Raw genomic sequence first — 12332 nt, forward strand, 5'->3', positions numbered from 1 at the left:
TACTTTTTCCTAAGGCAATGGGGGGGGGGGTGTATTAGTGAAGTCTAAATCATTTCCATATAGAGATGGATGCTTCTGTGTGGGAATCCTACTAATCTTTTTCCTACATCTCTCTGGGGAGCAGAAACGTTGTTTTAATAATAATTAAAGAGAAAAGGTTAAGTAAGAATACTGGCAGTATTTCTTAGTGATTCTGTGGAGCATCAATTAAAGCAAACTGATGTCAATTCAGTGCCCACAAGCTAACGATGAAAGACCCTACTGGCTGTAATGGTCACAGAAGAGGGTTAATGATGGTGAAGAAGCCATTAAGAGTTTGTTGTTGTTTTCACAGGCAAACCTTTCCCTGGAATAAGATCATCTTGTGATAGACACCTCTTAGCTGCAGCTCACAACAGCATAGAAGTGGGAGCCGTTTTTGCTGTCTTAAAGGCAATTATGATGCTTGGTAAGACTGTCCTGGCCTTCAGCCTCTGGGTTAATCACCAGAAGTAGAAGTAAAATAATTTATATTCACAGTGAAATCTGTGTAATGTCATTGGAAACCTAGAGGGTTTTTGTTTGTTTGTTTGTTTGTTCTGGGGAAAAAAAATGGTTGGCTTTGCCTAAGTCTAAGTAATGGGAGCTTCAAGGATTCTGTCCTTAGCTAAGGTGACCCTGGGAGAACTGAAATATAAGTACTTCGTGTTTGGTTTTAATTGCATGATACTTCATTCTGATGTAAATCAGGACCTCAGACCCACAGGATTGCTTTGCCTTCATTTACCGAGAGAAATCATTCTTCATGATAGGCAAGAATAATGGTATTTTTAGTAAAAGGTTTAAATTTCAGACAGCTTATATTCCAAGTGCAGAACATCAGAAAACCTAGGGTTTACTGTAGTGTTTCTGATGTTTTTGTGAACCTGAACAAGTTCTTATCATCCTACTGTATGCTTTTCATGAAGCAGGGGGGACCACAATGATGCTTGGATTGCTCATGATCATAGGAGGTTCACAGGCTTTAGATCTAATTAATGATTCCCAAGAAGCCTTTACATTGTTATTTGTGCACTTGCTAGTGTAATTGTACTGCCTTCTATTCATGGGACACCTCTGGATATTTTTAGTATGTAAGTCATAAAGGATTTGAATGATTCAGAAATCTCAAATATTGTCTACTTTTAACTTTGGGTCCCTCATTTTGGCCTTAACCAACCAAGCCACTTCATGTTCTAAAGTCATTCACTTTGATTTAAACAGAATTACTGAATGGACAGATAGCAGTTTACATGAGCCTTAAATAACACAAATAATATAATCTTACCTTGCTTGATAGATGTTATTTGTGGATGACAAAGTGTAATAGCATAGTCATCATAAAAGCCTATTAAAAAGGATTCACACACACACACACACACACACACACACACACACATTACATATTTTTTGTTTTCTTCAATAGAGTGTTTCTAGATATATCAACCAGACTCCAAGACAGGCAGCATGTCCAGGAAAGGTTGGCCAACACAAAGTAGAAGTTGCTTTTTATTGTGTACTTTTTATTTTGTTTTGCTATATTTATTTTGTCTTATGGTTTTGTTTTTATTTTATATTTCATTTTTTGTTTTGGGGCTCTTTTAAGAGAGAGAAAGAGATAAAGAGAAAGAACATTAAGTTGGATGTGTATGGAAATGGGGAGGATCTGGGAGGTGTTTGGGGAGAAGGAAAATGTGCTCAAAATATATTATGTGAAAAAATTTAAATGAAAAGCAATCATATTTCTCTGAAATCATCAAAAATTTTGTAGCAAAACAGAAGGTAGTACTACCATGAAAGGTTCCAGCCTCCTTCCTAAGCCTAGGACCTTATAGGACTATGTAGTCCATGCTAAGTACTGATTTCAGCCAGTATGATCTCTCTACTCTGATTTCCAAAGGGAAGGAAAACTTGTGAACTTCACTGACTAATAATTGTGAGGGTCATGAAGGCAGGAACTGGATTTCTCCTGGGCTCTTTCTAAGTCTCAGCAGAGAAAGTAAAAAAAAAGATTTTCAATAAACCTAAGTTGGAAGTACAAATACATAGTAACGTGTTTCAGTGGTGTACACAATGATGAGTCTCATCTAGACAGTGGGCCTTTGTTTGTAGAACTGGACTAATCCCAGTAAGACTGCCAGGTTTTTTAGATATTCAAATAATGTGGGAGGTTCTTGGTCTGGGGAAATTATGATCTTCACAGTTAAATGTCAGTGGAGCCTTAGAAGATTCATATAGAATAGTTTGTTTGTTGTCTATACAGTTTGCGGAAGGTTCTAGCAATCATGCAGACGTCAGTCCTCCTAATAGCCAAAGGAAATGGAGATGAACAAGTGGGTCTGAGAAATGTGCTTGTTTTTGCTCTTGCAGAGAGGTTTTATCTACTTTATTGGTACTAACCAATTTTCTCCTAATTCCTATCTACAAAAATATATATTAAGGCAGGAAAATAGGACTGTTATAGTGAAGTTTGTTCCTAATTTACATAGTAGTTTAACTTGAGGTAGACATAGCTATTTATATCATCTAAGAGTAGAGAATCCATACTTCTGCTAATTTTGAAAAGCTCTGTTGAATTAAATAAATTCCCTTGGGTAAAGCCATCAGATTATACATTTTAAAATACATGAGGAATAGATGATAATATACTGGTAAATTGAAATATATTGTTTATTTTTTCCATCTGTGGTTTTTCTGCTTTGTCATTGTGTGGTAGTGGTGGTGGTGGTGGTGGCGGCCACAGTGCTGGGGATAGAGTCTAAGGTCTCATGCATGAGAGGCAGGACTCTGCCATTGAAAGATAGCCTCAGACCCTCCTCTGTTTCTAAGAATTTTGAAAGTAGGTATTAATTATAACATTCTGGTTATCTTTCCTCCCCAGAAAAGAGTTATGGTTTGTGTTTGTTTTTTCAACAGAATCAAAACCTTTTGGGAGTTGACCATGTGTGTTAAAAGTGGTTGTTGTTGTTTGTTTGTTTGCACTGACATGGTCTTGCTTTTGCTCCCCTACTGCATATAGAAAGGGCTCCCCTAAACTCCCTGCTGGTTTGACAATTGTCTTGTCAAAGCTTGTTTTGATTTCTGTAGGTAAGCAGGCAAAAGTTTGAAGGCTTTGCTGCTATCTGGCAATCTCACTATCAAATTATCTTTCTATCTCACTTAATTTTTTTTCTTCCATGGCTAGAAATTTCTTATTTTATCCAAGTATACTATGTTTAGTGTTTTGTTTTTTGTTTTTCTCCCAGAATTTTGTTAGTAGTCCAATAACCTTCCTTAGCTTCATCTTACTCAGTGTATTAGGGATTGGTCAGGTAAGATCTCTGAGCTGGATGCTTTAGAGAGCAAGGTGGAAGACACAGGCTATGTGCAGAGAGCTCTGCTTTCCAGAGCCTCCTTAGTATGCATTGCCCTTTTCCATCCCCAGGGAAATAAATCTCTCTTGTCAAGAAGTTGATAGTAAGGTGGGCTAAGGCAAAACTTTTCTCTTGACCTATGGATAGAAAATAAGTCATTATAAGCGAAGAAATGGAAAAGGGACTCCTAGAAGGGTGAGTAATCCATTTTCTTCCTTGTCTATAACTCAGATAAACTTGAAGCTTTGGTGAAATCAATGTGCTTTGACTATTAAATAATCATTCATAATGGCCTTTCCAAGGCTAGCAATAGAATATTAAATCTATAAACCAAAAAAAAAAGGAATGAGTCTTGAGTTTTACTTTTCTCGATGTCCAATTGTTTTGTTTTCTTTTATGTATCTCTTAATCCATCCTTTATGTTGCTGGACAACTGGTCATGCAAAAGTAATACCATTCACATCTTTGAATCTCTGAAACCCAGCCTAATTTGCCCATTACATATTTTATGAAATATTCTAAACTCTGTGATTTTGCTTTTGTGATTCTGTTATTTAGGAGATGCCAAAATTGGCAGTAATAATGTCAACACTTTAAAGAATGATGAGTTCAGCATGAGGGGTTTAAGACGCGATGGGAATGCTGAAGATGCCTGGGCCACCTCGCAGAATTCAAAAGCCTATGGGAAAAGTATTTCTATAGAAACTGCCAATCTGAGAGAATATGCTAGATATGTACTGAGGACTATCTGCCAACAGGTATTCTTTGATTTCAAATGGCTTCTACTTTGATTTTGTAACTAACTGTTCTTAGAGAGGCTGTCCACTATTTTTTTAAAAATTCTACTGGGGTGGCCCTTTTTTTGTCTTTATAACTTTATTTTGAAATCATTTCAAATTTGATAAAGACTTCCAGTACATCATCTATACAGATTTACTAATTTTGGACATTTTGTATTTTTTTCTTAATGCTTGAAAAGTACATGGTATAGTTTACTCTGCTTCACTTTTGGTTCTTGCAGTAACCAAAGTAAAGTTAGTAAAAATCAGAACTTCAGTTTTGGTGCTATAATTTTTCTGTCATCTATAGGGAACTTTCTGACCTATCCTATCGCATAAGGTTCTAGAGATTAGCTTCAGGTTATTGGAAGGGGGAGTTCAGAGGTGACATTCTATTATTGCAGGTAAACTCTTCTAATTACACACAATGTAATGGGTTGTCTATGCCCATTGCTGTAGGGCATCACTGCTTCTAGACTCTCCCAGCAGAGCGCTCTCTCTGTCTCTCTGAATCTGTCTCTGACCCCCCCCCCTGTGTGTGTGTGTGTGTGTGTGTGTGTGTGTGTGTGTGTGTAAGTAACTTAATTCATGATGATTCTTCTAGCTCTAATCCTTTAAAGTTGTATTTTATACTCTTCCATTTCATATTAGTATTATATTTTTGCAAGATAACAGCCTTGTTCCCCATACAGCACCTAAGGTAGCTTTTGAGTTGTTACACATATACCTCTAGGGAAAAGTCTGCTGGGAAAGCTGAAGATTGGCTTGCAGTTTCATTTTTCTGAAAGGTTTAGATAATGCATGCAAACATTATTTGGGAAAACAGAAAGAGAAGAAGAAAGGAAAATGTTTTTGCAGTTGTCTCACTTAGAGTGGACATGTTCTTTCTTAAAATTAGAATCTCTTTTATTTGCATTTTTTTTTTTTGCCTTTGGTTTGGGGTTTTTGTCCCAAGTAATGTCTGTATCGTTAACATATATCCAAAAGCCAAAGCTTGGACAAAAGCATACACGGCAGCCTACCCCTGCCCAACACCTTTGTGTCTGGCTCTGCTCAGGTGACTAGCTTCAGGATTTTCTGATTATCTTTCCATGCTTTCAAATATTTTATTTTCAAAAGTACCAACATACCAACATTTCATATTTTCTAATCTGTATTAGATGTATGCTTGCTTAGATTTTTTTTTTTTTTTTACTGTGGTGAATTTAAGTAGCTACACAGTTATTGATGGCAGTCGTGTGCTACTTCCCAACTAGGAGTACGCTGTGGCATCTCTGGACTGGATGGATGCCTGGATGCCTAGAGCCAGGTGGTGCTGGCCAGGTTTAGTGTCCCAAGAGGGGTATGCTCCACGTCCCATGGGAGGTTTCTGGCCTACCCTACAATGCCAATAGCACCTTCTACCCCCACCTCATCCTCCAAAACATAAACCAGTGAGTCAGTAAATAAATAATTTGATATCTAGAAAAACAACACACTGATATTTGGGTACTTCTGTCTGAGTGTGATTTGATGCTGCTAACATGGAGCATAGAATTGTATAACTCCCAGGTAATTTCAGTGAGTGATTTGTGCTGAGCAACTGATACATTAGTAAAAGATACTTCATTTGAAACAGATTTGGGTTCAAATTGAGCTCTGATGCTGACATTTTCTTATGCCATATAATAAAGGGAAAAATGGAAAAGGAAGGATGCTAGTGTCAAGAAGATAACCTTCTAAATAGTTATACACCATGTTCTACCTGTTTAGCAGAATATATCCCATAACATGATGGAAAGCATGTGCAACATAAAGTCATTGTCATGATATCCCGAGGAAAAACAACAGAAAAAAGTACCTTGCTATAAAATAGGACCTTAGAGCAAGTCCTCATTTCAAAAAGCACACCAAAAACTTAACTCCCTCCCCCATATATTTAAATGTTTTTGCTTTAATCAAAGTCCCTCCCACTTGGCATTTTTAAGATGTCAGTATGTTAGAATTTTGTTTTGAAACTTTTCCCATTAGCTGGCAATGTAGCCTATTTGATAGCGTACTTGGCGAGCATGCAGTGAGCCCTGGTAGGCAAGAAGACATGGTATGAAATTTAGGCCTGTGATAACAGCACTGCAGACAGAAGCAGAAGGATCAATACTTCAAGGTTGTTCTTTGCCAGTTAGAGAATTGGAGGCCATCTTGGAATACCCGAGACCTTTTCTAAAAGCAAACACACACACACAAAACAACAACAACAACAGAATCAAAATATACATGCAGGCAAACCTTTCTCCCCCTATTTTCTCATTAATTTTTTTTCATTGGATGGTTCTTACTATTTCTATATCATTTTGCTCTGAGAAATGAGAATATCATACATGGGCAGGTAGAATCAATACTTAACTGTCTAACTGCCGGCTTGTTTTTAGGAATGGGTAGGAGAACATTGCTTAAAGGAGCCAGAACGATTATGTACAGACAAAGAACTTATTTTGGACCCTGTGCTTTCAAACATGCAAGCACAGAAATTACTGCAGCTGATCTGTTACCCTCATGGTATTAAAGAGTGTACAGAGGGGGACAACCTGCAGAGACAGCACATTAAGCGCATTCTTCAGGTAAGTGGTATATTCCAAAGATTCTGTTAGGTCATTCATTACAATATGAATGTAGAAAGAACAGTGTTGTTGCTATTCTCATTTCTGATTCTTGAATTTAATTCTGACTTGTTCTGCAGTTTTCTTTATGGTGGCAATTATCACAGTTAACTAGTCAGGAGATGTAGTCAGTAGCAAACAACATATAATCACAGGTAGATATTGGTGTTTTAAGTCAGTGCTATATTTACTTGAGAAATAATCTTTGTGCTGGATTAGTCTTAAATATGTTATTGAAGATATGCATCATTTTGGAATGAGATTGGCTAATTGGTAAATGGATTCTGAGAGATACCATAATTATCTGACTTCCAGTTTCTGCCTGGGTGGGGAACATATTTTGAAGCTTGAATCTATTTTGTGGTGAATGTTTATTTCATTAGGCATGAGATTGGAAACCATGAATCCATGTTAATTCCCTTGCTGGGCATGAGTATTACTGCAAGGCTATGGTAGCATATGCTCAGTGTTCTTAATGATATAATTCTTTGTGTTTTCTCCAGAATCTTGAGCAGTGGACATTGAGACAATCCTGGTTAGAGCTTCAGTTAATGATCAAACAGTGCTTGAAGGACCCTGTGAGTATATGTTGAAATCACACATGTGAATGAAATAAGCAAAAAGTCATTGATGTTTGAGAATCAAGGAGTACATAGATGGACTAGCTTTCTTTCATTTTCCTGACTTTAGAGCTCTGGCTCTGTGGCTGAAATGAACAACTTACTGGACAACATCGCAAAGGCAACAATAGAAGTGTTCCAGCAGTCTGCAGACCTAAATAATAATGCCCCCAGTTCTGGCATAAGCCTCTTCAACCCAAATGGGATTGGAAGTGCTGATTCGAATAGCACAAGACAGAATGGAATAAAGACATTTTTAAGGTATTGCTTCATAGTTTGGTTAGACTACCATCAGGATTTCCTATGTTACAGCAAACTTGATTAGTCTAATGCATGTTTCATGAAGCTTCTGGAAACGTGAAGAAAATAATTACTTATAAGTAACAGTTGCTGTTAATCAACAAGTTCAAGGGCAGAAGTTGGTAAGCGATGTCTCAGCCCTTTAGGTATTTTGTTGTAGGTCCAGATATTTTGGAGCCACAGACGAACTTAAGATTGATCCATAGTATCATAGTGTCTTTGGGTCAGTCATTAAATATGAAACACTCTCTATGTGTCTTTATTGATTGACAGTTTTTGTACAAATACAGTAATTTGCATTCATAATAGAACTTGCTAAGGCCATGAAATCATAAAGTAATCCTTTTCATCATGAAAGACAGATTGGTTTGCATATCATTTTGGTAAAAGGGTGTAAATCCTGAGTTTTAAAATTTAAAGATTTGTTATTCCTTGGCTTGAACAGAATACCATAGCATATTATGACCATGACTGAAAAGTGTAATGTCCATAGAGAGAAGGTTGGTGAGAGATCAGAAAGGCAGGATCCAGGCAGTCACTGAGAACAGTTTAGTATGCAGAATACCTCTCTAGAACAGCACCTTTTATTCCTCCGTGAATGCTGGTGGAATGTATAAGCAGTAAGCAGATGTCTGGTCTTTGGCAAGAAGAGAACGTACAGACATGACAGGGGAATGTGAGATGTCTGTGTCTTACCCATCAGTGGTTTACTGTTGGGTTTCTGGATTGGCTGTGAGAGCAGAGACCAGCTGCTTTGTTAGGTGTAACGCCTGTTTCTGATTTTAGTTCCTCTGAACGCAGGGGTGTGTGGCTGGTGGCCCCCCTCATCGCCAGGCTGCCAACCTCTGTGCAGGGAAGAGTGTTGAAAGCTGCTGGGGAAGAGCTGGAGAAGGGGCAGCACCTGGGTTCTTCTTCAAAGAAGGAAAGAGATAGGCAGAAGCAGAAAAGGTATGCTGGTAGATGCCTCCGTCGAGGCTAGCATCCGAAGGAAGCCTAGCATCCTACATCACAGTCACTTTGTATCCAGTGTCCAGAGGGTCTGGGCTTTGAATGGACTAGGAAATCATCTGCTAAGCATGGCTCTGGCCTTGTACTAATGTTTAGTGCACCAGTTCCCATCCCTGCCTATGTGTCCAAATTATTTCAAGGCTGTTGAAACACATGGGCTTGCTGTTAATTCTGACCTACTGGACCTTGAAGTAATTACTGATTTTTTAAAATTTGGGAATCTTGATCTAGACTCTTGATTAAAAGTAGTCATAACAACTGCCAAAACTAATGTTTATTTCATTTATTTTATGACCAAGAAAAGGTTTCAAATAATTACTTTTGAAAATAGATCATTTTATTGAGGATGAATATTCACACTGTAAATTTAACAGCCAAGGAATTTTAAAAAGGAAAGTCATGATTTCTTCATTTTATAAAAATTTTAAAACAGAGATCCTTGAGCCAGGCAGTGGTGGCGCATGCCTTTCATCCCAGCACTCGGGAGGCAGAGCCAGATGGATCTCTGTGAGTTCAAGGCCAGCCTGGGCTACAGAGTGAGTTCCAGGGAAGGCGCAAAGCTACATAGAGAAACCCTGTATTGAATCCCCCCCCCCAAAAAAAAACCCAGAAAACAAAACAAACAGAGGTTCGTGTTGCCTGTTAATAATATTGCCATAACTAACTGTTTTTTATTGGGCATCTATAAAATGGAGCTCCTGAGCCAAAAGGTTTGGCTTGGACCTATTCTTTTGGAAAATTTCCTTTTTCCTCAATCAATCAGCCTTTCCATTGTTCTCAAATTGGAAATATTTTATGAACATGAAAATTTAAATAGAATGTTTGCCCCTTCTCTAGTGGAGGCGATGGGCTGTGTCAGAGATGCTAGATGGCACTAGCTGTTTCTAGCACCAACCTTGCTTTTGGAGGCCTGAGACCTTGTGTCCAGCCCTGACTTTACCAAGACTATGCTTTTGGCCTTTGAGAAATATACAGCAAAAACCCACAGGTGTCCAACATAGTCAAGGCTCACAGAGATGTGTGCTTCCCGAAGGAGAGTTTTGTCTGAGGAATTTCTTGATTTTTCTTATTAATCTGTGCCTTCATTTATATTCTTTGTCATACATATTTAAAATGAAGCAAATTTTCACATCCGCTGTAGCAGTAGAGCATTGCCATTCACAAACTTTGCCAGTGGTTTTTAATCTTGTAATTACTGGAATGTGTTCTCTGGTGGCTTGCCAGCCTGTCCTTTATCTAGTAGTAAATACACAACAGCAGCAGTGAGCCTCCTGGAGAGAGGAGCGGATGCACCAGGGGCAAGCCACTCTTTCTAACTGCTGCCACTTTCTTTGCAGTATGTCTCTTTTGAGTCAGCAGCCTTTCCTCTCCTTGGTCCTGACCTGCCTCAAGGGGCAAGATGAACAACGGGAAGGCCTCCTAACATCCCTGCAGAACCAAGTCAATCAGGTAAAGTCCAGTGGGATATTAGTGACGGTATTCCTTAGTTTCCTTTTGAATACAAGATCAGACAGACGTGCCTATAAGTGAGGTGCTAGGAAACAACAATCCATGCCCAGTTCCTGCTCACATCATGTCACCATAAGGCTAACAACTTCAGAGTAATTATGCATTGACGGATGGGTAAAGGCTATAAAAGCAATCGCCTCACCCTGCTTACCAGCTAGTTTGGTGATCTCTGTGGCACCTGCCTGGAATCCTGGGGAGCAGAAAGAAATTAGAAAGCATGGAATGGAGGAAAGGTGTTAGTTGGTGGTCTGAGGTAGTTTATCCTGACACAAGGCCAGGTGCATCCCTCAGTGTGATGTTAAGTGGGAACGAATGAATAACCCTTCCTGACTGGGCATGTGCTGTCTCTCCCACCTGGTTTCCCTATCACTCAAGCCTGGATGGATAGGGGCTGCCTCCCTGTCTAGGCACTTGTGCTGAAAGGATGCCTCTCAGCTGTCAGTCTGACCTGCTCCCTCCCTTCCTGCTGATCTCTGTTCACCTGGCCTCCTTAGTAAGCCCTGGCCAGTCGCCCTCTAAGTACTTCTGCTATCATTCTTTGTCCCCTCTGTAGTCAGGTCTGTTTCACTTTTACCTCCTTTCTTTAGTACTCGGGTTGAACTTAGGACCTTATGCATGTGAGATAAACTTTCTGCTGCGGAGTCCATTTTTAGCTTATTATTTTGAGATAAAATCTTGCCCAGCTGCCCTTCATCTCTCTCAGTAGCCCAAGTGAACCTTGAACTTCCAACCTTCCAGTTTCAGCTTCCCAGTTAGCAGGGGGGATGGGAGCTGCAGCAGGCTGAGCTGACTGCCTTGTTACTGTGATTGACAGAAGCTGGTGGTGTCTCCATATGCAATTTGGAAAGTATTGTCTTGTCATAGCATACTTTCAGCTCTGCTGTTGGCAGTTGTTACTTTTCACACATTGTGCGGGTTGGGGAGAGGAGAGAGAACATATGTAGGGATGAGAAAATGCAGGGACATGGGAACCACAGCATACACGTAGAAGTTAGAGGAGAATCCTTCCTCTTGGTCCTGTCCTTCCACTTCCCCTGAGACAGCATCACTGGTGTCTGCTGTTGCTGCTTGTGCCACGGCCTGTGAGCATCTGGGGATTCTTTTGTCTCTGCCTCCCATCTTGCTTTAGGGATGCTGGGATTACAGAAGCCACTTCCCCTTGCACCTTTAAATGGAATTCTAACTCAGGTCCTCACATGGTACATAAGCTTTTTACCCACTGAGTTGTCTCTGCAGCCCTTCTTAGCTCATTCAAGGTGATTTTGATCAGTTACTGTTCATTTAGAGTACAGCAGGGGTTTTGTGCTTGAGTTTTGTTTATTGGCTCTGTCATCTGGTTCTGGGATGTGCCTACTTGTTTGCCACTTTCTTTAGTAAACCCCTCCCAGAGCTAATCTTGAGGAAATGAATTTGACTGATCTTGGTCTACATTGAAAATAATATATTCTCTTTATCAGGAAAGATAGTTCATTAGATAGCAAGTAACAATCCCAGTAAGATGTCAAAAATAAAACATTTGCTAGGATTTATAACATGTCCCTAAGAAGTGTAACATGGGACCAATGAAAAATGGAATTCTGTCTTTTCAATATTTACCTTCAGAATACTAAATTAATAATGTTTAATTTGATGGCCCTTTAAAGGATTTCCCCTAAAATATCCATGTACACATGCATGCATATATATGAAATTAAGTCAGATACTCTTCCCTCAGCCACCCAGGCAAATACATTGTAAAATAGCTAGCTAGGGTTTTGTCTGTGTAGAAAAAGATTAAAAAAACAAATAAAATTTTATCTTTCTTAATTTTTAAAGCTAAGAAGTTGGTTTTAGCTGAGACTATTAAGCTTAATTTAAACACGTAAAAATTATCATAACAAAGTTTTTCTTCTTTTGTTCCTGATCTTAGATTTTAAGTAACTGGCGGGAAGAAAGATACCAAGATGATACGAAAGCCCGCCAGATGATGCACGAGGCTTTGCAACTCCGGCTGAATCTTGTAAGGACCAATGCGTGTTTCCATCACACCTCTCTCTCTCTCTCTCTATGAAAATTACAGCAGCTTTCAACTTCTGCTGTGGGCAGAGTCTGCATGGCAAAGTGAAGCCT

At 39.1% G+C, this 12332-nt stretch overlaps 2 protein-coding genes across 12 annotated transcripts in view; one reads left to right on the top strand and one right to left on the bottom strand.

Moving 5' to 3' along the window:
* Med12l (mediator complex subunit 12L) overlaps positions 1–12332 on the top strand; it is a 340622-nt gene that overhangs the window by 277100 nt on the left and 51190 nt on the right. For 10 of the 11 annotated variants that reach the window (XM_036191125.1, XM_036191135.1, XM_036191130.1 and 7 more), the window contains 8 exons: positions 335–448; positions 3930–4129; positions 6559–6747; positions 7290–7364; positions 7477–7667; positions 8493–8654; positions 10052–10163; positions 12133–12222. In XM_036191125.1, the coding sequence (XP_036047018.1) occupies positions 335–448; positions 3930–4129; positions 6559–6747; positions 7290–7364; positions 7477–7667; positions 8493–8654; positions 10052–10163; positions 12133–12222 (1133 nt within the window). The remainder of the gene's footprint in view (positions 1–334; positions 449–3929; positions 4130–6558; positions 6748–7289; positions 7365–7476; positions 7668–8492; positions 8655–10051; positions 10164–12132; positions 12223–12332) is intronic. The other variant, XM_036191128.1, reaches the window with a different exon arrangement.
* The window catches only part of P2ry12 (purinergic receptor P2Y12), a 42379-nt gene that overhangs the window by 28060 nt on the left and 1987 nt on the right, over positions 1–12332 (bottom strand). The window lies entirely within an intron of this gene.

This window comes from Onychomys torridus, chromosome 6 (genome assembly GCF_903995425.1).
Source record: "Onychomys torridus chromosome 6, mOncTor1.1, whole genome shotgun sequence".
In the NCBI taxonomy this organism is placed as follows: Eukaryota; Metazoa; Chordata; class Mammalia; order Rodentia; family Cricetidae; genus Onychomys; species Onychomys torridus.